Genomic DNA, 26,125 nt, shown 5'->3' on the forward strand with positions numbered 1-26,125 from the left:
CCCGGTTTGAGGCTATCGAAACGCGCTTAACTGTTCTAGAGAAGACTCCACCTTCTCACAATGCTGAATTCTGCGACGAACTGCGTTTCCAAATTGAAAAGCTGTCTTCTACAGTCAACAAGCTTTCTTTTCGAAATGATAATTTAGATAATCGTTCACGCAGAAACAACATCATCATATACGGTCTGGAGGAATCGGAAGATGAAAATAGCGATTCTTTAAAGGCCAGTCTGTTGAAGTTTTTTTCAGACATATTTAAAGTTGAATTTCCGCAGATCGAACGATTCCACAGGATCGGTAGATACTTTGGTAGTAAACCTCGCCCGGTCATTCTTAAACTTCTTGACTTCCGCGAAAAGATTAAGGTGCTGAAGAATGGCTTTAAGCTGAAGGGTTCTAACATGCGTACACCGGAGGACTTCTCTGAACACATACGGATTATTCGCCAAAAACTATGGGACGCCACTGCATTCTTTAGGAATGACGATTTCACTGTGCAATTAAGGTACGATCATGTATATGTAGATAATGCGCGGTATGATTGGGATTGTATTTCCAACTCATTAGTAAAATCCACCAAACAGTCTTCTAAACGCCCCACTCTTACGAAATGACCGAATCATGATAAGGTGTGTATTCTCAATATAAATGCCAGAAGTCTCACTAATAAACTTCCTGATTTCGTACCCTTGCTTGCTACCTATTGTCCTCACATTATTGGTGTCACGGAAACCTGGCTTCATGGCGACATATATGGTTCTGATATTACTCCACCAGGGTTCAATGTTGTTCGTACTGATCGATTGCATGGCCGAGGTGGCGGCGTTGCCATCTTCTTGAGGTCTGATTTAAGTTTTTCTGTATTAAAGTCACCTGCAGATATTGAAACCGTCTGGTGCAAGGTTCATATCGCGAACTCTCCTATAATTGTCGGTGTATTTTATCGTCCTCCAGGTTCATCACTAGATCAGTTCACAGTACTCAGTAGTTTTATACAACAAAAAGGCTTTTCTTCAGGTAACCTAATTTGCATGGGAAACTTTAATGTGCCTGGCATTTCATGGCCATCGCTCTCCACATTGGGCACCGATTCATCAATTTGTAGAAAGGTGATTAATTTTTCACTAAACTTAGGTCTTAAACAAGTCGTCACTGATGCCACAAGGGACAATGTTATACTGGACTGCGTTTTTCTCAGTGCTTTACTGTATGCAAGGGGGTTTACTGCTCAGGTCATTAATGGTATTTCTGATCATAGAGGTGTACTAATCTCTCTTAATTGTACAGTTCAGAAACGCCGCTATGAATATACAACTTTTCGCGATTATAGCCTGGCTGACGATGTGTCTATAACTGACAGCTTAAGCAGCGAGTGACTTTTTTAAAGAACTTAGCTATACTGGTGATAACAGTTTGGTGTCTTATTTTGAAAACCTTGTTATGAATGTATTGAAACACATGTACCACTAAAACTAAAAAGAAAAATACTGAACTTCCATGGATAACGAGAGAAATACTGCATTTAAAGCGTCGACTATCAAGACTAAGGCATGCAAGCCGTAATGGCAATGCCCTGTGTAGAGATGAATTCAATACAGTGAAGGAGGAACTTCGTAGGAAAATAAATGCTGCTAAAGACTTCTTTTTCTCGTTTACCTTGCCAAATATGGTTAAGAATAATCTCCGAAAATTTTGGAGCTCAATCTCGCCAAAGGAATGCTCTACTAGTACATTCGTCTTTAATGAAACTCCTACTAGCCAGCCGCAGGTCATTGCCAATGCATTTAACGAATACTTTACGTCTGTCTTTGCTCAGGATAATCACGAAATTTCTTCTTGCACTCCACTTCATGCCTCGCTTGTTTCTATTGATGATGTCTCTGTGTCTACAGAAGGCGTTTTAAATTTGATTTTAAATGTTGATTCAAAAAAGTCGTCTAGCCCAGACAATGTTAATAATATTTTTCTTCAGCGCTATTCTCTATGGACAAACCAATACCTGTCAGTAATTTTCAACAAATCATTATCAACATCAACTGCTCCATCATAGTGGAAAATTGCACAAGTCCTTCCACTCCACAAATCAGGTAGTAGGCAATCTGTATTATATTACAGGCGTATATCATTAACCTCTCACTCATGCAAACTACTGAAACGTATTGTCTTCATACACATCATCAATTTTCTCGAAACTAACAATATTCTGTCCAATGCACAACATGGTTTCCGGCGTGGATTTAGTACCATAGCTCAGCTGACAGAATTCACTCATGACATATCTATAGCTCTTGACTTAGGTCTTCAGGTGGACGCATTATTCATAGACTTTTCTGAAGCCTTCGATACTGTCATCCATTCAAAACTTCTATATAAACTCAATCTCTTACTAAAAAACCAATCGCTTGTTCAGTGGATTAGAAGTTTACTTTCAAGTCGTAGTCAATACGTATCATTTAACACCTTCCATTCATCTAAAGCACATGTATCTTCCGGAGTGCCCCAGGGATCCGTGCTAGGGCCATTACTTTTTCTGTTATATATAAATGACCTACCCGACACAGTTTCCACTAAAATTCCTCTTTACGCTGACGACTGCGTTTTTTATCACGTAATAAATTCACCTGATTATCATCATACACTCCATACATCGTTCTTAAACTTTTGCAGGTGATGCCAAAATTGGCAGATGAGCATTAACTTTCAAAAGACAGCTGCTATGTGTTTCAGTAGACAGAAAACCCCATCTGTGTTTGATTATTCTTTTAATAACTATGTAGTGCAGCGGGTCTCACAATATAAGTACCTTGGTCTCCTTTTCACTACTAACTTATCTTGGTCTAGTCACATCCATACAACATGCAACAAGGCTCTGAAGAAACTTGGATACCTTAACCGCTCACTACGTTTAGCCCCAAGGGAAACAAAACTGCTTACATACAAAACCCTCGTACGACCGATCCTTGAGTATGGAGCCACTGTATGGTACCCTTATAAAATCACTGACATAAAACGCGTTGAATCCATCCAGAAAAAAGCTATTCGATTCATTTACAGACGCTATGATCGTAATTTTTCACCATCATGCCATCTAGCGCAGTTTGGTCTACCATCACTTTCTAAAGGACGAGACATCGAGTCTCTGAAACTTTTTCACTCTTTTTTAATTCACCGCAATATTCACCACGCAACAACTACATAACACCTGCCAAACCATCATCCACCAGAAACAGCCACGCACTTAATGTATCCGTGTTTCACCCTCGTACTGATTTCTTCAAATACACCTTTTTTCCTCGATGTATTGAAATGTGGAACCTCATACCAGGTGATATTCGGTCTTTGCAGAAAGATGAATTTTTGAAGGCATTAAAAGACGGTGTGCCGTTAACTTTTCATTGTTTGTATAACTCTGTTTGTAAAATTTTAGTATTTCTATGATCTGCCAATGTACTTGTGTATTCAGCTGTTTTGTTTTGTACCTTTTTATTATTTCTTGCTGTGTACCCACTCCTGCGATAGTTCCATAATGGGGCTGCAGTATTTGAAAATAAAAATAATAAATAAAAAAATAAATAAGAAATCTGTGCAGTGGTAGCAGAAATGTCTGCTCCACGAGCGCAGCCTAATGCCAAAAAAAAACAGTATTGAGAAAACTGCGTTTGAAGTTTCACCTTCTTTTCACATCTCTGAAACACCTGAAAATTGTGATCTTAGGTTCGTATTGCGATATTTGACTTCTCGAGCATCTGGCCTCTGCCCACTGTGCCTTATTGCTTATTTCTTTTTTCATAACCTTTTTTTTATCTACAAAGAACAGCTACGAATTTAAACCAAGTTTTTTGTATGAAGGAGTGATGTAATAGTAGGCATGACAGAATAGATTGTAACTGAATAAGGTTATATACTAAAATGATTAGACATTTTTTTAAGTTCAAGCTGTTAACAGCGTAATTAGGTATTTCTTGATTAAAAATAACCACTGAACATTTTTTTATACAGAGAAGTTTATTGCATAAGAAAAATGGTTCACACCAAGACCGCCTAAGCCTTTTTTACAAATGACCAACAGTTATGGGCAGCAACCTGGTGGCACAGAAATCTTTTAGCAGTTTATTTATTGACGTGAGTCGGGCATATAAAAACTTGTGCCCCTGCTTGACACATGCTCTTTTGCCACCCTAGCCCTGAAGCGCATCATCATACAGCTGCTCGTGGAAACGCCAATCTGCGAGGCTTTCATCGTCTCAGAACATTCTTAGACACTTGCGGCGATACCAAGTGAGGCTCGAAGAACGTCTAAATTGGATCACAAAAGCTTATTAAGAGCCCTACATATGACCGTGAAGTGTGCAGCCCTGTGGACAGCGCGGCCGGCGCGTGATGCACTTGCCAGCGGTGTTCGGTGACGATGTGCGAAATGTGTACCTACGATGACAAAAAGCTGGCATGCACTGCACTTGTTATCGCATTTTCGCATGCCGACGCGTGAAACTGCAAGCCGCTGTTCCGAGCAATCCTTGGCAGTGGAGGGGGGTTAACGAGCATGCAGTGCGGTCTGCAGCCGACGCGTAAAATACCCGCCTACGATTCCGAAGAGCTGGCAAGTGATGTGCTTCGTTGCTTGCGAAGAAGCACGTTGCCACGAATGCTCTAGGACGGCGTTCTTGCCTGCAAAGTTCATCTCACTGTCAGCAAAGTTAGACCTAAAGACAACTCCAATGACGCGCCGCACTCATAGACCGCACACCAGCTCGTAGTAATCTGATGGTAAATCCACTTACAACTTCGTTGCTTGCGAAGAAGCACGTAGCCACGAATGCGCTAGCGCGTCGTTCTTGCCCGCAGTCTTGCCATCAGCAGAGTTTGGCCTAAACACAACTCCGATGATGCGCCATACTCGTAGACCGCGCCCGCTCCTAGTAATCTGATTGTGCATCCGCTTACAGCTCCTAACTAAAGCGCAGTTGTATCCTAAGTCATCGTCGAGACGTGAACACGTTCCGAAATAGCGATTTTTGACAGCCATGTCCTCGTGACGCACAAGCAGCAGATGACGATCTCTGGGAGTGAGCATCGGGTCAATGGTGAGGCGAGCTGGGGCAACATGGCGCCTACAGCCAATCAAGGGCCTGAAAACAACCTTCAAATATTTGCTTTTTGTGCACTTGTTTTAAAGGAAGAAGCCAGCTGAGGCGGGAAATTCGAACACGGAAAAACCCTCTTTTCGATGAGGCCAAGAATACAGCTCCAGGCTGCGCTCTCGCGAAGCTATAATTTATGGAAATTCGATGTTTTCTCGCCATTTCCAGAAAAACTTTCGCTATCTAGGAGGGTGGAACGAATTTTTTGAAGCACTTCCGCACGGTTTTCAGGGTGGAAATTTTGGAATCATATAAAAAAAGTGGTCCAGAAACTGAAAACTTTATTTTCAAAAAATCGATTTTTTTTGCCATTTCTCGCAATACGAAAGCCACGTCCCCCTTTAACATAAAGAAAATTATGGACTGAAGTAGACCTGCAGGACACAGTATGCATATTTCAAAGTAAAAGGTGGCTTACAATCTGCTTCACAGTAATGCAGAGAAAGCAGTTTCACAACAGTATTCAATTCATTTGCAGTTTGCTAATGGGGGTACAAGTCATATGGCGATGCAGCTTATATGCGATAAAATATGGGACACTACAATTGTTGGCACAACAATGCGAAGCTAGCTTCAGCATTAGTACCACTGATACTGATCTCCCCATTTAAGAAGACTGAAAAAATGCTTGTCGAGCAATACTGCATACAACGATTTTCATGTCTTCTCTGTAGCGCGTACAACACGAAACCTCAGTTTAGGCCTAGGTAAGGCTTAACACAACAAAACACACCAAAAATGTCAGTTTAGGCCTAAGTAAGGCCCATACTTTCATCTCCACCATCTCCAGTTTTAGTCGTATGGGCTGTAATTTCGACTCAAATCCACAGATCAGAGCCAACACTATCTTTCGAGACCCCAGTCGTTATGACACGACTGCACGTACCAGTCGTTCTAATAAATTTAATGTGGTGTTTGAATACGCGAGTACTGCACAGCGCCTTGAGGCCAACTGACCCTGCTGAGACGCAGCTCCTGCTCGGTGCGCTGCACGTTGAGAACGGGTGCAATCTTGACGAAGAGTCGCCACCAGGGCCAGTCGCGGATCTCAAGGAACTTGCGCACATTCCGCTGGATGCAGCAGATGGCTAGCTCCTGGACCTGCACACAAAACAGTCCATTTCAGACAGCATGAGGTGCATAAATTGCAAACTGATGACGGCACACAAACTAATAAGGTGGCTGTGGGGGCTAGTTGGTGCGTCTTTGTGCTTGTGATACGCTGCAGGGGAAAAAAAAAACGAGGGAGGACGCAGAGTGATGCGCGTCAGTCTGTGTTGTCTCTCACTTTTTTTTTTTACTATGCAACCCATCACAAGCATGAAACACGTAATCATCGGCTTGCAATCTGTGCCCCACTTTTCTGCCTCTAAAGAACCCAGATGACGAAGCACCAGTCGAAGCTCATGCGTGCATACATTTTAGCAAGGTCAACAGCTGGGCTAGTTGTTATAGTTTCATATTATTTAAAGCAGTGCAAAAAACAGGATAAGAAGCAGGCACTACGAACGCTTACTCGCAACTGACACATTTATTAGAAGCGTTTGTAGTGTCCACTTCTTGCCCCGTCTTTTGCGATGCTTTAAAAAATATGCACACACTTACAGACGTGTGAATCCACGCCCCAACTCCCGGTGTAAAAAAAGACAAATTTTTCTTCGATATTCATATTTAAATACAAGCATGAACTAATGTTGATACAGTGACACGGCCTCTCCTGAACATTTGATGGCTTCACTCTTTCTGCCAGACTCGTGTTCTGCTGACTGCATAAACCGCAATGTTTCTAGATGCTGTTTCATCGTTTAAAGTTGTTCACACCAAAGGGCAAGAACTACTGATTGCTGCATACACAATTCTATATTTTCTCATGTAAAACCAGCACAAAATATTGCCATGCACACTTATTTTATTATTTTGATACATTCAGGTTTCTGCCACAATATTTGTTAGCACAGATCTGCACAGAAAGCAGCATAATATCTGGGAAGCTTTGAAATTGTTTTACATTGTTCCGTTAAGACTGCGCACATGACATGACTAGTGAAATTTTAAGGGGGCTTTTGTGCGTACCAAAAGTAATGCTGCGGTGCTCAATCACTGATGTATAAAAGACGACATGTTCCGCTGATGATCAGTCAGTCAAGTACGCAGAATGCATTGTATACACTTCCAATTACCGTATAAACGGGATTATAAGTAGAGATGTTTGCAATAAAACAGTCAGCTAAAGTCGTGCCTCGTGTTATATAGTGGTGTCAAGCCGAACAGTGCACTACTGTCTGGCAACATGTGGCTTGTACAGTAGACTCTCATTAAGCGAAACTCGGTTAAACGGAAAAGCCACATTAACGAACCTATCCAGGCACATTTGGTTGGTCATCTATATATTTGTAGATAAAAAGTTTTGGGTAATCGGAACATTTTTTTTTTCGCTTACGATGGCTAAATGGAACTAAAATGGGCAAAATCTATGAATGGTGGAAATGGCCATGGCAGTCTAGCAACCATGAAACAAATGCCAAAGTTAGCCTAGCCTAGCCTAGCCAAGCCAATCCAGCGATTGCACATGTTTGCGCATGTCGAGCAGCAATAGACGTCTCGTCGTGAACTTGACAACAGCCTTGACAAACCAATAGCTGAAGTTCAAGATGAGGACCTGTGCTCAAGTGGTGATGAGAAGGTGTGTGATCCCAAGCGCATTTCAGTGGCTGACAGTGCAGCAAGAGATGCCGTCATCTTGTTGCAGGGCTACTTTGAACACGATAGTAACACAGAGTTACTGTCCAGCCTTTCAGCAATGCACGCCTACTATGTGAGAAATTGCTTGAAAAAGGCCCGGAGCAAATTGTTGTCACCTACTTTTTTCTGAGTCAGCGATATTAGCAAAATTTTTCTTTCTAATCAACTACAGTCGAATCTAGGTAGTTCGAACTCGAAGGGACTCAGAAATTTGTTCGAATTAAAAGAAGTTCGAAGTAATGAAAGCTAAATGAACGGAGGGCTCACCATGCAGTGGCGCATGTGCATTGAGCTAACACACGAGGGGGAAGTTTCAAAAACCTTACATTTATCCACAAATCACAGGACACCCGTCATTATTTGAAGTAATCCGTGATGCATGTCTGCACACATTTGCCTTGCAGAGAGTCCATTTCGCACGCAGCTTGCAAAGCATTTCTACTTCGTCTTCAGCGTTCTCCTGGCAAAAAAATTTGCGCGCGGCAATGTCCAGCACCGACACTCTAAAGAGGACGACAACAACGACTGTGTCTCCGCTACGCAGCCGTAGCGTGGCCAGCACGTGACCAGAAAGGAGGAGCATCTCCATGCGGAGAGATGCAGATCAATATTTGAGAGAAAACAAACACTCCACATCAGATTTTTTTTTCCTCTCTTCGCGCACATCATTGCACAGAGGAAAGTCTACGCGGCAGGGACAGGAAAGGGGAAACGTGGCACCGGCGCACGACAGAGAGCCAACACTCCGTAACAGCCTTTTTTTTTTCCTCTCTCTTTTCGTGTGCGTTATTGAGAAGAAAAGGGTCCTTACGTGGCAGGAACGGAAAAGGGAGAAGCGTGGCACAGGCACGTTGCAGATCGGCATTTGAGAGAGGGAAAACATTCCACCGCAGCCCTTCTTTTCCTTCACGCACAGCATAGAGGTGTCGGAGGTGCTGCCCCAAGATTGGGCATAGTGCTTAGAGCATTTTCGGAGCGCGGTATGTTAGAATTACCCGTCGCAAGTGCTTGCATGTTCGAATTACTGGGCGTTCTTGCCCACTGAAATACACTTAGTTTTGACGGGACCTCAGCGTGAGTTCGAATTAACCGGACGTTCTAATTAAGCGTGTTCAAATTTATGAGATTTGCCTATATAGTAGCATTGTATACTTCAAAATCTTTTCGTTCAGTCAGCGACAGTTGATACTTTTGAAATAAAGCCACATTTCATTAATTTTGTGAGCTTTGCCTAAATGAAACTTCTCATAAATGGAACAAATTTTTTTTCCCCTTCGAGTTCCCTTTACGAAGAGTCCACTGTATGTTCGTGAGAAGCAGGACACGGCTATGTCTACATCCAAATGCAATAGCACGTTTTTTCTGAGTTTTTCGCTCCATTTGACGTTCTAGTGTTTTTTTTTGTTCATCGAATATGAGAAGCTGTACGAGAACGCAGTTCTCAGCTGCGTTTAAACTAACTGTTCTTGAGTTTGGGGAAGCGAACTGCAACATGGCTGCTCAGCGCCACTTTGGTGTAACGGGAAAAAGCGTGCACTATTGGAGAGCCCAGAAAAGGAAGCTCCAAATGTGCAATCCTCAAAAAATGTCGTTTCGTGGGCGAAGTGCGTTTCATCCGCATCTGAGAGGTACGCTAGCGAACTTTGTGCTGGAAGTTTGCGCGCGCTCGTTCCCAGTGACCGTGGATACAATTTGCAGGAAATACGTGGAACTCGCTCAAGAAACTGGGCTCACAAGAGAAGAGCTTCGTGCACCAAACTCTTGGATGCGTCGATTCATTAAACGCAAAGGATTTCCTCTCCGGGGGCGCACATTCATCTGTCAGAAGTTGCTGGAAGAGTTCGAGGACAAGCTTATAAATTTTCAGCCCTTCATAAATTTGCTTTGAGAGCAGAACAAGTACATGATGTGGCAGAGTGGCAACACCGATGAGACCCCCGTGTGGTTTGACATGCCTTCATCGACCACAATCACGAAGCGGGGTGCCAAGAATGTGAAGCTCTTGTACACTGGCAACGAGCACTCGCGCTTCATTGTCATGCTGGCATGCATGGTCGATGGTAGAAAGCTTCCATCCATCATTTTCAAGCTAAGATGATGCCGAAGGAAGTGTTCCCGCCCGGTGTTGTCGTTCGCATCAACAAGAGGGGGTACATGGACGAGGCCATGATGCTCGAATCGATACGAGTGATTTGATTGATTTGATTGATTTGTGGGGTTTAACGTCCCAAGACCACCATATGATTATGAGAGACGCCGTAGTGGAGGTCTCCGAAAATTTCGACCACCTGGGGTTCTTTAACGTACACATATCTGAGCACACGGGCCTACAACATTTCCGCCTCCATCGGAAATGCAGCCGCAGCAGCCGGGGTGAATGGATATGAGTGGTTTGGAACTGTCGACCAGGTGCACTTCTGTGTCCTCGCAGCATGCTGATGTTGGATGTGTTTCGTGCTCACCTGCCCAACGCTGTGAAGTGCGCACTCGGCGATAAAAAAACGGATCTTGACGCGATACCAGGTGATATGACGTCTACCCTACAGCCGCCTGACATTGTGCTAAACAAGCCGTGCAAGGACTGAGGGTGGGTGGACTATCAAGAGTGGATGTGTGGCGACAACCCGAAGATGCCGACGGGCCGCCTACAAAGGCCTCCGCTTGCCTCTGTTTTTGGCTAAGTGCTTTCCCCCTGGTGTTGTGTGCCAAATTCCAATTCCATGGTGGAAAATGATTTTAAAAAATGTTGCATCATTAACTCGCTGAATGGCATGGAAGACGACGCACTGTGGGAGGCGGCCGGGGACAAACTCTCGTCCTCAAAAGACAGTGGTGCTTCGTCTGATGAATAGGAACAGCTGCGATGGTGGTTGAAGGGAGCTCTGACGATCGGGGTGCGGCGTGCCCAATTCGCAAATAAATTTGGTTCAGCAGTTTTGGCGTGTTTTCCCTTTTTTTTTTTTCTTTTTCGGTCACCTAAACTTGGGGAGTCGACTTATATTTCCACTCGACCCAGTTGACACGGTACTGAGTTTTGTGGGTACAAGATTCCCAACCGAATGTTTTGTCTCTACATCTTTTTCACCATCGTTAACACATTAGAATAGCGTAACAACCCGAGCAAGTGCCCCCCTCTCTTTTTGGGAAGATTTCATACATGCTCCATTGACAGAGCAAGCATGCTCCCCAACTTCTCTCCCGCTATTTTCACTGTTTCTATTCACCCCTTGAGCGTGAATAAAGGCATTTATTCAAAAGCATTTATTTAAAAATTTCATTAGAAGCACAGCTGTATGTTCTTATTTTTAGTGTCTGTTGAAACACCACTTGAATTTTGTCGGCAGCTGAGCAAGGGTCTACCTCCAAATTCTGTTGGATTATCGTTGACCGTAGGTTTGGCGCTTGCACGAGATTTTATGGTGTACAGAAAATTTGAACCAGAATCTAGATGCATGCTGTACGCGCATTTCGGTGTGCAAGTCATTTTGATGGCACTGCTTCACAGTAAAGGTGGGTTCTTGGAAACACCTTAATCTTATTACATTTTTGTTAGTCTTTAGTGGGTAGGCATGCAGTTGGGAGTGTGGGCTATACATGAGAAAATGTGTGCGATGCGATGAAAGTCTCGCAGATTAATCGAAACAAAGGTAAAGAGAGACCCACCTTTCGCTGCTGAAACCGCTTTCGAGCCAGGTATCCCCGCAGGTGCGCTTGCAGGTGGATCAGACCCTCGGCCAGCTTCTCCTCCCGTTGGGACTCCAGAAGGGACAGGGTGCCTGCCCGCAGAAATATCTGAAGCACATCAAACAGAACAATGTCGTTATCATCCTGTTCATCTCACCGGGGGCTGAAAGCCTTTTACAGCCACAATAAAGGAGCTCTGCCACACTTTTCAAAGTACCATCGAATGGCATCAACCATGACCAAAACTTTTAGAATCCATTACGCATGAGCAGAGACACCATTTTCTCACATGCTATAATCACTTTCTCTCTTCTCTCATCCCGAAAAACGTGCTGGAGGCCAAGCAGGGCCGAATAGCAAGAGGAAAAGATTTTCATGCACCTTAAGTGCCTTTTTTGTTTTAATGTGCAGCTAGCTCTCAGAGTGATTGTGAGCGTGCATACGAACGCGTGGCAGCCATGGTAACTATGCGGCTAAAAAAAGCTAAAATTAGCCAATGGCTGTTAGTTTGGGCCTATGGCACCATCTTTAGAATTAAAAGCGAACAATTTCTACCCGACTCTGAGAATGAATTGCCAATTCCAGGCCTCCTGGTGTGCACAATATTAGGCTCGCATGTTCTTAGGAGTCTCAACTTCCGATCGGCCGCATTTTATGACTATGCTGGAAAAGTGTTGCAGAGCTCCTTTCAGCTACAGTAGAATCTTGATGATACTAATTCGAAGGGAGCGTGTAAAATATTTGTATCAGCCTGGATTCATATGAACCAAAGACAACTTAAAGCTGATAAAAATGATGAACAAGAACTTCATTGGCAACTACACCTTGCTGAAAAAAAGTCTGTGATGTTCTTTTGAACTTTCCTGCCTTCACCGTCTCTTAATTAAGTGCCGCGGTTTCCTCACTCATGCTGCTGGTGCAGCGCCTTCTCAGTTGACATCAGAGCGATCCAAAGCGGCTAAACTCATTGGAAATTCACTCGCTTCCTTGCTTAAGCAGCCAGAAAACCGCACGGCGAAGCGGACATGAACAAAAAAGAGTCCTGGAGAATTTGTATTGAAGAATTCAAACGAAATTGCCAGCGCAGCCAGAAAACCTCGTCCGCGCACACCGAAAAGGTTCCCGCTCGTTCTGCTCCTCTTATACATGCAACCCCTGCTGCCGCCATCGCCACCTGAAAATTATTCAATTTGCTCGTTTCTTAAGCACTGAAGTTCGTACCGAGTCATAATTATAAAAACAAGGCACTGAAAGGAAACAGTTTACACCTTTACTAAAGTTATTTCGGAAGACACGCCAGTCTAAGTAACACAAGCGGACACAGTGGCGGCGACAGATTCAGACAGCAGTGCGAAAGCAAGACACGTTCAGGCAAGCCAACTCGATGCTGCTGCACCTTCTTCTACTTCCGGTGTTATCAGCGAGCGTAATCCAAACCAGGCTCTCGATGAACGCGTCGTCGTCAAGGCTGTGAGCTTTGACGTGCCGCGCGGGTATTTCGCGATACTGTTGACGCGAACCATCGCCGATGCCTTCGCCACCATGTTCATTTGCGGCTTGTTGTTGACATCACATGATTTGAGAGATAGAGCAGCCGGCGAAGCCATAGCCATGAAGCAAAAAGGTGATATGCTATCACGTGGCGGGGAAATCGGTCTCGGATCGATTTTTTTTCGTTGGCCTTGCACCATACGTGTTTTTCCGGGCACCAAAGCGAGAAAAATTCTGGGGAGTTTTGCCACATTCACTCCCTTTGAGGTCAAGAGTGAACTGTCCTTTCTTTCACTAACAAGCCACATTGCGCCGCTGGCATGCAGGGTCAATCGCATGTTTGGTGTGGAGGGGCGTAACTGCTTGCGGCTTTTGCGTATGATGCAGGAGGGACGTAACTTCTCACAGCCTCGGCATACGGTGCACAGCGAGGCTTCGTAGGTACAGGCGGGGAAGCATTGCTGGAAAGCGGGACTTGCAAAGCCCGCTGTACTTCACTCCTCATGAGGCTGGAGATGGATCCTGTAGCAGGTGGAGGTGGGCCGTGAATATTTTGCAGCTCGTCGCGACCACTGATCAGATGAGGTCGCAGAGAGCTTCGAGACTGACGTTGCTCCCCGCAACTCCAATCTGGTCCAATGGCGAAGCAGCATTGACATGAAAGTCGTACACAGCCGATCGCTGCTGCAGCATGTTTTCCATCGTCATAGCTTCAGTTCAAATTACCCCACAGTATTTGAGGGACTTGGGACGGGACCAGTGAAGAGCTGCCCCTTAACTCCTTGCATTAGGTGCCGCAACTTCTTGTGTTCTGCCATACCTAGGTCGGCGCGACCGAAAAGGCTCGTCATGTCCTCTACGTACGCCATCATGCTTTCGTTCGGCATTTGAATGCGTGATTGAATGGTCCACTCCGCTCGTTCACGGCGATGGGGGTCGGCGTAACTAGCCAGCAGGTGACGGCAAAACACCGTCCACGACGAGAAGGGTTCATGGTTCTCGTACCAAGTACGAGCTCCATCCTCAAGGCTGAAGTAAACATTCCGCAGCTTGTTGACGTCGGTCCACTCGTTGAAAGCAGCAATGCGTTCAAAGTGAGCCAACCAGTCCACGACATCCTACAACAAGGAGTTGCGGAACACCTCCGGCACTCGTGGCTTTTGCAGCGTGTAGTTAACCAGCGGAGTATTTTCTGTACCACTTGGGGTGGTGCAGTTGACGTCATCTCCAGCAGAGGTTCATGCTCGAGGTACCATCCTCGGATTCTCTGGTTGGCCCAGTGGACAGGTGTTGTGACCGCAGGTACAGGGCTACCAGGAGGCGTTTGGATCATTGGCTGGGAATACCCAGTGACTCCGCCAGTTGTCGCGTGTGGAAAAGAGGGACTTGGGGTAAGGAATATCGCGTAGTCGCAGAGATGCAGGTCCAGGTCAGTGATGCCGCACAACTAAAAAGACCTTGCAAGAGCACCCGTTGCCCAATAACAACTTCCTCGTTTGTTTCTCCTAGATGCGGGCTCACGCTCGCCGCAGTTCATGGCCAGGTGGCAGTATTATCCGCGGTGGTCGGGGAAACCATTCGTATAGCACCGAATCATGGTGTATTTTACATATTGTAGTCGATCAAAAACAACTTTAAAATTCGTATCATCCCGAAATTCACATCTACCTTAATCGTATCATCGAGATTATACTGTACCGTTGTCTTGCATCAGCTGATTCTGTCCTAACCTTAAAAGTGCTTAATGTGACTGAATGCGTCAAGTAACAGCAGCAGACCATCCTGTAACAGCAGCTGAACTAAGCCTCCCCCATACCCATTCAGTTTTTAATCATGCTTTACCTCCCCTCAGGCTTTGCTCATGCAACTGCGCCACATCACATGCCCGATGGTATTCCAGTGACTTATCTCGGCTTCAGCAGCTCCGCTGCTCATGTCTCAGCACAGTAGGTGGCCAACAACTTCCAATGACTGAGAACTGTGCACTGACCTGGCTGAGACCCAGGCGATAGCTGCTGGCTTCCAGGTCCAACTGTTGGAGCAGCACTTCCGTGGCCGCACGCTCATCTCCAGGCTCACCGTTGACTGGGCGGGTGTCCGGAGATGCCAGTAAGCTGTAACGTCTCCGGAATTCCAGGTAGAGAAGGTTCTCTGGAAAGCCTAATAACAGAGGACCACAGAAAAAAAACTTTTAGGCAAATATCACTGTACAGTGATAATACTGGGACAGACCATGAGAAGACCGACAAATAAGACAACCTAAAGAAAACCAGAAGCACCTCTTCTGTAAAAATTTTACAGAGAAAAATCTCTGTAAATTTTCTCCTGAGGAATTCATATAAGTTGAATTTTGTCATTATGAACATTGCTTTATTGTACTAATATTTATAGCAAACTCAATAAGAAATTCGGGTGGTCATGTGTTATTTCAATGACATTCGAGCGACCACAATAGTGGCTGTAACAAAGATATTTTTGGTTTCCGCAAAGCTGAAAACTCCAAAAGCAGTATTAAAAGCGAAATAAATATTGAAAAAAAATGCATCACATTTCTTTTAATTTGGCTTTGTTATTAAATACTGTCGATCCTCGGTAAACTGAAATCTGTTAAAGGAAACTACTGCTTAAACGGAACTATTGCCTCTGCAATGCTTGGTTTCAGGCTTGTATTTTGCACCCATGTTCACCTCCCGGTAAACTGTGCTCCTGTTAAATGGAACATATTTTCCTGGTCTCTTCAGGTTCCCTTTACTGATAGTCCACTGTATTTGCTTAAAGTACGACATTCAAAAGGTGCAAAAACAGGTGGCACCTCATGTAATGTTACCGGCACAACAGCATTAATTAGAACTAACACAAATGATGCCAAAAAAAGCACAGGAATGTTATAGGAAGTAATTGTTATGTAAATGAGATTAAAAAAAAAGTGGACAAAAAGATAACTTGTCCCGAGCAGGACCAGAACCTGTGACCTTTGAATAACACATCCTATCCTCTACCAACTGAGCTACGATGGCGGTCATCCTTATGTCCACCTTATGGGGTATATTTGTGCACCTAAACCTGGCAGTGTTAGCCATCACCACCAGTAGCCATGATGGTGAGTGTGGAACCCCTTTTCCTGCCTGCTGGCGTCACGGAGCCAGTGATTGTTTACAAGGTTACACCTAACCAATAACACCTCTCATACAGCATAACAATCTGTCACTGAGCAGGCTTTATTGTGAATTATTTAGTTATTCTTAACAATGTTCAATTTTCAAGCACTACAATAGGAGTAATTGAGAGTTTAAAGGGCATGCACTGTGCTTCGCTAATACATTTGCCATGCTACTTATGTGTGAATAGTCCGTTACTCTCAGCCGAGACTGCAAGGTTTACTAAGAAATCAAACATGGTTAGCATTCTATTTTAACCACCACTTCAAGCCAGTTGTGCAGCCTGGCTAGCAACATTTTACAAGATTGCAGTTAAGAACACTTGCCTAACAGCTATTCAACTCACCCTGTTTGCGTACACGCACGGCATCTAAGATCTGGGCTCCCTTGAGCTGAGACCGGACTAGGTCGACGTCAAAACGAGGCTCGCCACCGTCCCCAGCGTCGTTGGTGCTGGTAGACGACTTCTCGCAGGGCACCAGGCAGTGCACAAAATGGAGGCGAGTCCGACGGACAACTTCCAGCAGGCTGTCCTGGATGTTGCCATTACACAGACACAAGCTAGAGCCCACAAGTCATTTCACTGATTCGAAAGTTGCATACCCGCTTAATACAAGATTAAAGTGAGCAAGACCTCAATATAGAAGTGCACATTCAAAATATAAGGTTTAACAAAATATATTATCTCGTATCATTTTAACATAATCAGGTTATGAATAGACACTAATAAATATTCATTAATTCACCAGGTCCATTAAGTGTTAACCTAAGATGACCTTTTTTTCTTCCAATTTGATTGCACTGATTGAGCAATGTCTTGTGTTGGCATCAACACGTGATCACCCCTCTTTCTATCTCTCATGTTGATGCCATTGGCCACTATTCCTGTTTGACGAGGAATTTAAGGCTTCGAATTAAGGACAAAGACACTTTTATGTTTAATGAGGCTTCGCTGATATAAGCCCCTCTAAGAGAAAGAAAAGGCAGCATTGTTAACCAGCCTAGAAACACTGGTATGCTACCCTAGTGTGGGGAAAGGGATGAGGAACCAAATTACTGTAATGAATGCATACTACACTGGTACATAATTTAGACGAAGCCAAAGGACATACCACAGAACCTTGCTTACAATTTTGTCAGCATCAAAAAACAATTGCTTCTGCTGAATCCAAGTGTTCCAAGTGAAATGAATATAACATGAATATCTCCCGCAGTATAGAGAAAAACTTCTTTGCCCCATATCTGTAACTCACGGTGGTGTGCTTGACTTGGAGAGGCAGTGAGCGCCGCTTGGCACCAGCCACCGACTGGGCACGCCGAATGCTGGACGAGCGGCGCAGCGAGGACGTGCTGTTTGTCTCGGCCGTCAGGCTGCCCCCGAGGCCCACTGGGGGCAGCATGCCCCGAGCCGATGAAAACAGCTGGCTCACGAGCTCTCTTTGAGAGGGCAGAGAATATGCATGAAAACAAATGAGTAGATGCAGTATCAGCTCACGAGTGCACTGTGGAGTGAAGATGAAAGCTTGCCTAAATAACAGAGAGCTGAGATGATACGTATTCACTATGAAAGAGACTAGGCATGCAAACATGGACACAAGAAGGAAGTCGGGACGCAGATTGGTTCACTTACAGCCTGGGCATGTGCAGATAGTGAATTTTTTTGACTTCTTTGTTTTATGCCAAAGTGTGCGTTTGCAGTTTTTAGTCCGAGTTTTTGGTATCCCGACTGCTCCCTAGTGTGCATATATGCAGCAAAAACCGCACGCACCAGCAGCAGTGGCCAGAGTCAGAGTAAAGATTATGCACCGGTTTGAGGCCAGCCACCCTGCTCCTCTTTGGAAAGTTGTTCTATATGACAGAAAGGAATTATTTCTAAATATTCACAGAAAAGTGGTTCTGATTGCACAGCAGCGAGGCAGAGGAAGAGGGGGGCTTGCACTGATAACATCCTCAGCCCTCTCTTTTGGACTATTTCCCCAGGTGCGTAGATTGGTTGCCATGAATCTGGGACGACCTCTGCAATGTTACACAGTCACTGTCACTACGAAGAGGAAAGCCATTGGCTCTACTGAGCTATCTGCCTGGTGATCCATTGTACAATAATCTGGTCTTTGCTTGGGAGATCTGAAAGGCTGGCCTTGCCTTTCCCAGGAGTGAAACCAATACAGTGGACTCTCATTAAAAAGAAACTGAAGGGACCAGGAAAATGTGTTCCATTTAACAGGAGTTCCATTTACTGAGAGGTCAACTGGGGTGCAGTATGGAGGGATGAAAGCAATCATATCAGAGGCAGTTGTTTCATTTAAGCAGCAGTTCTGTTTAACAGATTTCTGTTTACAGAAATCCACTGTACATTTTTCTTCTTCAGGACATCATGTGCAGACTATGTGTGAACAATATTTTTGTCCTAAAGTCATTTAAAGTGGGCTTTGGCTCGCTAGTAGAGGCATCTGCTTGAAATATGTAACAAAGAAAACATCTCTTTTCTTTTTTTCCCAACTTTGCTGTCTTTCTCACTGCTACCTCGAATGCTCCTGGCCGGAAGACAAGTTCTAGAGTGTTTAAAAAAAGGCTCTAGAAAGACCGACTGTACTGCGCATTCGATGCAGGCTTGGCTGTTTCGATTGTCATCACACTCTTTAGAGGAGGAGAGAAATTTTATTGTGACCCAAAGTACAACACATTCATGAAAAAAAAAAAAGAACAGTGTCAATAGGGGGGGAATTCAGTTGCTTTGTTTCAGGAAGGGTTGTATGCCCTGATGAGATTCGAAGTCTGTACTTTCTCAAAGACAGAGAACCAAATTGTGATACTATGGAGAAAGAAGAATCTTCTTCCCATGCTCTCTCTCTTCGCCCTTTTCTGCTTCCCTACGCACATTTCCAACGAAGGCTTCTTGGATGATCCGAGATAATACAGTCAAATCTCAATAATTTGAACACGATTAATTCGAATTTCCCATTAATTCGAACTCAGGACGAGGTCCCGTCAAAGCTATGTGTATTCCAATGAGCGAAAACGCCCGGTAATTCAAACGTGCAAGCGCTTGCGACGGTTAATTCGACCATACCACGGTCGGAAAATGCTCTCAGCACCCCAACCAACCGCAGCGGCACCTGCGACACCTCAACGTGGCGTGCGAAGGAAATAAAAAGAAAAAAAAAGGCTGCATGGGAATGTTTGCTCTCTCTCAAATGCCGATCTGGATGCGCCCGTGTCACGCTTCTCCCTTTTCCGTTCCTGCCACGTAAAGACCCTTCTTCCAACGCTGCATGCGAAGAGAGAGAGGAAAAGAAAAAAAAAGGAAGCTGTCGCTGGGTTGAATGAATGTGCGGTTAAAGGAAAGGAAAAAAGCACTATCTTCTGCAGCCATTACCCCTTGCGGGAGCACTGCTCTGTGCCTTGAGGCGGGGGGGGGGGGGGTCTCTCACGCGCAGGTGCCACACTTCCCACTTTCCCGTCCCTGCCGCATAACCCTCCTCCTTTCAACTTCGCGCACGAAGAGAGCAAAAAAAATAAATAATAACTGCCGTGGAGTGTTGGTTTTTTTCTCAAATGCTGATCAGCTTCTCTCCACGTGGAGACGCTCCTCCTTTCTCCTTTCTCGTCACATGCTGGTCATGCTGCAGCCGCTACGTAGTCGTCGTCTTTAGAAAGTGTCGGCGCTGGATTCATGTGCAGACTATGTGTGAACGATATTTTTGTCCTAAAGTCATTTAAAGTGGGCTTTGGCTCGCTAGTAGAGGCATCCGCTTGAAATATGTAATAAAGAAAACATCTCTTTTCTTTTTTTCCCAACTTTGCTGTCTTTCTCACTGCTACCTCGAATGCTCCTGGCCGGAAGATGCTCCGCCCACAACTTCTCTTGCCAGGAGAATTCTGAAGCCGAAGTAGAAATGCTTTGCATGCTGTATGCGAAATTGATTGACTCGCTGCAAGGCAAACGTGTGCAGACGTGCATCACCGTTTACTTTAATTAATAACGGATGTCCTGTGATTTGTGAATAAATATAAGTCTTCTGAAACTTCCCCCTCGTGTGTTAGCTCAATGCACATGCGTCACTGCGTGGAGAGCCCTCCGTTTATTTAGCTTTCATTAATTCGAACTTCTTTTAATTCGAACAAATTTTAGGGCCCCTTCGAGTTCGAATTATCAAGATTCGACTGTAAATGCAAAGACAACGACAAACACAGATTGAGATGGAGAAACACACTCAGGGCACCACTTCCAGCAGTGTTTGTGAGAGAATTCATAAGCACCGCCCAAGTCCTGTCTAGACAGCTGTGTGACCGCCCTTCCTACCCTTTCGATGATGACCGTGAATTTCAATCACCGAAAAATGAGGCAGTGTAGCAACACAGGCAAACATTTGCACTACCAGTGAAACTAGGCCCTTTACCATAGAGTTTCATACAATAATACCTAGAGCAAAATATGGTACTGTGGTCGTGTACCCCCATGGAAATTATGGCAGGTACACGCTTTAGACTAGATTTTGTTTGCTAGCAAACTATCTATAGATCCTTTTCTACAGTTTCGTTCTTTGCCCAGCGTGGTTAGTGGAGTGTGGTGGAAAGAACTGAAGCAGTGCCTTAGTAGTTCAAAAGGCTGAAGATCCCTAGGTCTGAGATTTGCAGCATCTTCGGAGCTCTACAAGTCGCATTTGACAGTTCATTCACTCACCATTGTGCGTAGATGTAGCGTGTCATGCCAGTGCAGAATATTAGATTGAGTTCACGTTTTTTCCTTAGCTTGTCTTGCTAACTTGTTTAACTCGACTGCATAATGACAGCGAAGCTAAGTAGACACATCGTCACGCACCTCTCACTCGAGTTGACAACAAAACGAGAGGTGCGTTGGTGGCAGACCATTCGTACAGACGCACCTGGCATTGCAGCAGACAAAACGTGAAGTGTTTCTCCCTTAATACTGTGCTGTTACTTTCATAAATAGATAACGCATACTTTCGAGGGCAAAACAAGAACGTTTGTTTTCAAATGTTGTGAAAATAATTCAATATATCTCGATGCCAAATGTGGAACGCAGTGGCAGAGCAATGCACACCCTGGTGGTTATATTTGTTTAAGTTTCACTTCTACTTTATGGCCACAAAAACATTTTGCAACAAGATTTACGTACAAAAGAATGAAGGAAGTTTCAATTAATATAGGTTAATATTACTTTCTTTTACACTCGGCAAACAAGCATTGTGAATCTCAAGAACGTAATCCATCCGAAGCAGAGCAGAAGACTCTACTTCCGATAATTCCCATAGGGGTACAAGCACCGCTGAAGGAGCCCGCATAGACACTAGCGCCATATTCCCCTCTAGGTATCATTGTATCAAACTCTATGCCCTGTATCTTCTGCAAGACGGCAACAGCTGTAGCACAATGCCGACTTGCTATGATGTTGGCTGCTTGAAAAACGTTGCGACAGGAGACAACCTTTTTTTCTTACTCCATGAGGAAAAGAAAAATCGAGCGGCAAAGAAGATGACTGCATCGTATCGGGAGAAAGAACTTTTACTGAGGGCAGCCATGGGATGTGAGTAGATCATTACTAAGTTTGTTTCATGTACACCTGCTTCCAAAGTTTTTTAGATGAATCCGAGACTTCATAATGCTTGATACCCACGTTTAAGCTAAATGAAACAAAAAGCAACGCTACTTTAGTGGCTCTGTTTTCTCGGACAGTTCTGATAACAATAAAAGCGCGATCATTCCAGCTCGCTCATACTGTGTCAAATACTTGAAACAGGTGATAGCAAGTACAGCAAGATCCTTAGTGTACGATTTTCCATTCCCAAATTTTACTGCATGTGCAAACATCTTTTACCAGAGCCCTTTGTCAAAAAGACATGTTCCTGTCTTTCATGTTTAAAGAAAACACACAATGCAATGAGAGAAAGAGGTTGCACTACTTTGAAAAAATGCAGGCCTTGGTGCAAAGGAATGAGTCTTTGCCCTCTCACACATTTCCCTTCAGTTACAGCGAGCTGCACAACTGCCCCCTACCCTCCTCCCCAGGCCTTCGCCCTCCATAGGCATCCACACATGTTTCAATAAGACAAGTGGGCAACATTTACTTAGCATATATTATTTATACAGTCGCACCCCTTTATAAGACACTCATGCAAGAGGCAGCTCGATATAAGAAGCACCAGTGAGCCTACATAAAAATAGGAGCTGACAAAAAAATGAATAGTACCTTGCTTCTAAGAGACACTTTGCACTGGCATTTTCACATTTGCTAATACAACTTTTTTAAAGCCCCCTTCGTTCCAAAAAGGCTCATCGAGCCCACTAGGGTATTCATGAAGAAATTTATGCAGCTAAGTGAATTAGAAAGGTTATTTGCTGATGTCGATGAATAAAGAATATTATTATCATTTTCTTACAATTTGTTGGCACTGTGGGATTTGATACTGTACCATTCAACATGCGTCTGTTTTGTGCACCTTGCACACTTTCTTTATGACAAGGTTTAGCAGATGGGAAAGTGGACACACAGAAGTGATACCGGAGCATCCGTGCTGCATCTTCTTCTCAATGTTCATTTTTCCACGCTCTAAGCCTCGCCATAGAAGTGTCATTATAAATTTTGGATATGTAGGAGTGTGTGAATAGTAAATTCTGGATTCAAAGCAAATCGTGATTCGGGTGAATAACTTCGTCGAAGAATAGTGTTTATAGTGCGTTTGACATAGTATAAAGAAAAACAATCATATTTGTCATGGCCCCGCTAACTCGCTACTGCTTTTTTTTTTTTTACTTGGAGCAACAGATGTGCAAATGTCAGTCTTCTTGGTTCAAAGTGTCGTGGAAGCAAGCTTGAAAAGTAGTGAACGTGAGTTAAAGTAGGATGCAAATGATAACTAGTAAAACACATTGCTTTAATTTTTACAACAGTGAGAGCATACAGGATCATATGAGACACTTTTATATTTAAGTGATTGATCAATACGATGGTATTACATTCATTTATTCAATGTTAACAAAAAACTGCGACAGTGCAAAGTTTTCTCTGAAAAAGTGTTTTTATGGCACGGCACTCCTATACTGCAGCGAAACCCCCTTTACAGGAAGGAGGGTTTACATGTGGTCTATATATGCCTATTCGTTCGATGCGACCGACATTTAAGACAACTTAAATTCGCAGCAAAGTAAATTCTAATGTTCGAGGTGCTCGTACATTTGAACACACCTGGGCACTACTTCTCTGTGCCGAGTTAAACAGCATATGAGAAGTTAACCCATTCATTGCTGCCGTAAATGAAGAGTGTGCTCACTTCTGTGACTCCTGCAGCAGCAGTGGTGCCTGACGGAATGATGGTGTTTCCCGGCTCGCCTTCAGCCAGCCCCTGCAGCAGTAGGTGACCGGCAGAGAGCCCATTTGGTGTAGGACGGTGAACTCCCCTGGACGGGCTCCTCGCTCCAACAGCGACTGGTGCTCTGCATTCGCGTTGGCACCACAAAATGATGATTCGTAAACTCATTCCTAAACAGGTCCCTGAAACATGGTCAGCGAATGCTGAAGTGGACAGATGAGGACCGCCTGAGGAAAACAGAAACTAAATAACGTTTATTCACACTTATTGATGGTCGCCTGTCGCTATTCCGGAACTGCCTAGTCACAGATGTCCTCCTACAGCCCCGCCGCGGTGGTCTAGTGGCTAAGGTACTCAACTGCTGACCCGCAGGTCGCGGGGTTGAATGCATGTCCAATGGAGGCGGAAATGTTGTAGGCCCGTGTGCCCAGATTTGGGCGCACGCTAAAGAACCCCAGGTGGTCGAAATTTCCGGAGCCCTCCACTACGGCGTCCCTCATAATCATATGGTGCTTTTGGGACGTTACACCCCACATATCAATCAATCAAGATGTCCTCCAACAACACTTCATTTTCATTGCCATCAAGAGCACCATCATCATCATCATCAGCCTGACTACGTCCACTGCAGGACAAAGGCCTCTCCCATGTTCCGCCTGTTAACCTGGTCCTGTGCTTGCTGCTGCCAATTTATACCAGCAAACTTCTTAATCTCATCTGCCCACCTAACCTTCTGTCTCTCCTTAACCCGCTTGCCTTCTCTGGGAATCCAGTCAGTTACCCTTAATGACCAGCGGTTATCCTGTCTACATGCTACATGCCCGGCCCATGTCCATTTCCTCTTCTTGATTTCAGCTATGATATCCTTAACCCCCGTTTGTACCCTAATCCACTCTGCTCTCTTCTTGTCTCTTAAGGTTACACCTACCATTTTTCTTTCCATTGCTCGCTGCGTCGTCCTCCATTTAAGCTGAACCCTCTTTGTAAATCTCCAGGTTTCTGCTCCGTAGCTAAGTACCGGCAAGATACAGCTGTTATATACCTTCCTCTTGAGGGATAGTGGCAACCAACCTGTCATAATTTGAGAATGCTTGCCAAATGTGCTCCACCTTATTCTTATTCTTCTAGTTACTTCAATCTCGTGGTTTGGCTCCGCGGTTATTATCTGCCCTAAGTAGACAGTCTTTTACCACTTGAAGTGCACTATTACCCATCTCGAAGCGCTGCTCTTTTCCGAGGTTGTTGTACATTACTTTCGTTTTCTGCAGATTAATTTTAAAACCCACCTTTATGCTCTCCTTGTCTAACTCCGTAATCATGAGTTGCAATTCGTCCCCTTAGTTACTCAGCAATGCAATGTCACCGGCGAAGCGCAGGTTACTAAGGTACTCTCCATTAACTCTTATCCCTAACTGTTCCCATTCTAGGCTTCTGAAAACCTCCTATAAGCACGCGGTAAATAGCATTGGGGAAATTGTGTGCCCCTACCTTACACCCTTCTTGATTGGTATTCTGTTGCTTTCTTTATGAAGCACTATGGTAGCAGTTGATCCCCTGTAGATTTCTTCCAGGATGTTTATATATACTTTATCGATGCCCTGATTCCGCAGTGTCTGCATGACGGCTGATATTTCTACTGAATCAAACGCCTTCTCGTAATCTATGAAGGCCATGTATAGTGGTTGGTTATATTCTGAGCATTTCTCTAATACCTCATTGATAGTATGAATGTGGTCGATTGTTGAGTAGCCTGTTTGAAATCCTGCTTGTTCCTTTGGTTGATTGAATACTATTATTTTCTTTACGCTGTGAGCAGAGTAAAGAAACAATAAAATAAAGAAACAATAGAATTCAGAGCATTTGAGGTCAAATGCTTCTTGAAGGCACGATAGATGAGCACCTTGGGAATGCAGACCCAGGCCTCGGCAATATATGTGTACAACGTCGCTGGCAAGGCCCATTTCAGCCATCTGGCAAAGCTTACTCGTGGCCCTCGGGACCTTATCCATTCCAAATATATGTACTTGACATGATCTTTAAATGGTTTATTTCGGCACACATTAAGCAGCTGCAGCGGTATATCTTTTTAGGGCAATGAGGGGCTTCGCTTGTGGGAGTTGTGCCGCAGTCACTTCAAGAGGTGACTCCGAAACGCGTTGCGCACTAGTATCGACGGGAGGCAGTGCTCCACTGCACCAGAACGAAGTCTAATTCCCGTTCAACAACGAAAAACTCTACATTTTTCAGCCCCCGGAGAATTCTCAGGCTGTTGCACCCAAAGGCAGCTTCCTTCAGTGTCCCACAACTGTGATTAGTTGACTCGTTGATTCCAAACTAGAGTCCCTCAGCTCAGCTGCCGATGGTTTTGGTAGCTGAAATTAGCTTCCCTTTAAAAGCAACTGAATACTGCTTTCCCGGTTCACCCATAACGTGCAATCATGGGGAGTAACACTACTGCTAGCGCTACCAACCGAAGAGGCCTGATGATGATGATGCTAAGAGCCCCGCACAATGCCTAAACGGAAACTGAATTCTTAGAATCTGCATATTGCCATGAGCATCCCCCCTTCTTGCTCAA

At 44.4% G+C, this 26,125-nt stretch overlaps 1 protein-coding gene across 2 annotated transcripts in view; it reads right to left on the reverse strand.

Annotated features, from left to right (window-relative positions):
• The window catches only part of LOC119170200 (unconventional myosin-XVIIIa-like), a 309,197-nt gene that overhangs the window by 163,664 nt on the left and 119,408 nt on the right, over positions 1 to 26,125 (reverse strand). For both annotated transcript variants that reach the window (XM_075890718.1, XM_075890717.1), the window contains exons 14-19: positions 23,509 to 23,671; positions 17,470 to 17,653; positions 16,563 to 16,749; positions 15,049 to 15,218; positions 11,547 to 11,675; positions 6,099 to 6,242 (exon numbers count right to left, since the gene is read on the reverse strand). In XM_075890718.1, coding sequence (XP_075746833.1) covers positions 6,099 to 6,242; positions 11,547 to 11,675; positions 15,049 to 15,218; positions 16,563 to 16,749; positions 17,470 to 17,653; positions 23,509 to 23,671 — 977 coding nt within the window. The remainder of the gene's footprint in view (positions 1 to 6,098; positions 6,243 to 11,546; positions 11,676 to 15,048; positions 15,219 to 16,562; positions 16,750 to 17,469; positions 17,654 to 23,508; positions 23,672 to 26,125) is intronic.

This window comes from Rhipicephalus microplus, chromosome 3, assembly GCF_043290135.1.
Source record: "Rhipicephalus microplus isolate Deutch F79 chromosome 3, USDA_Rmic, whole genome shotgun sequence".
In the NCBI taxonomy this organism is placed as follows: domain Eukaryota; kingdom Metazoa; phylum Arthropoda; class Arachnida; order Ixodida; family Ixodidae; genus Rhipicephalus; species Rhipicephalus microplus.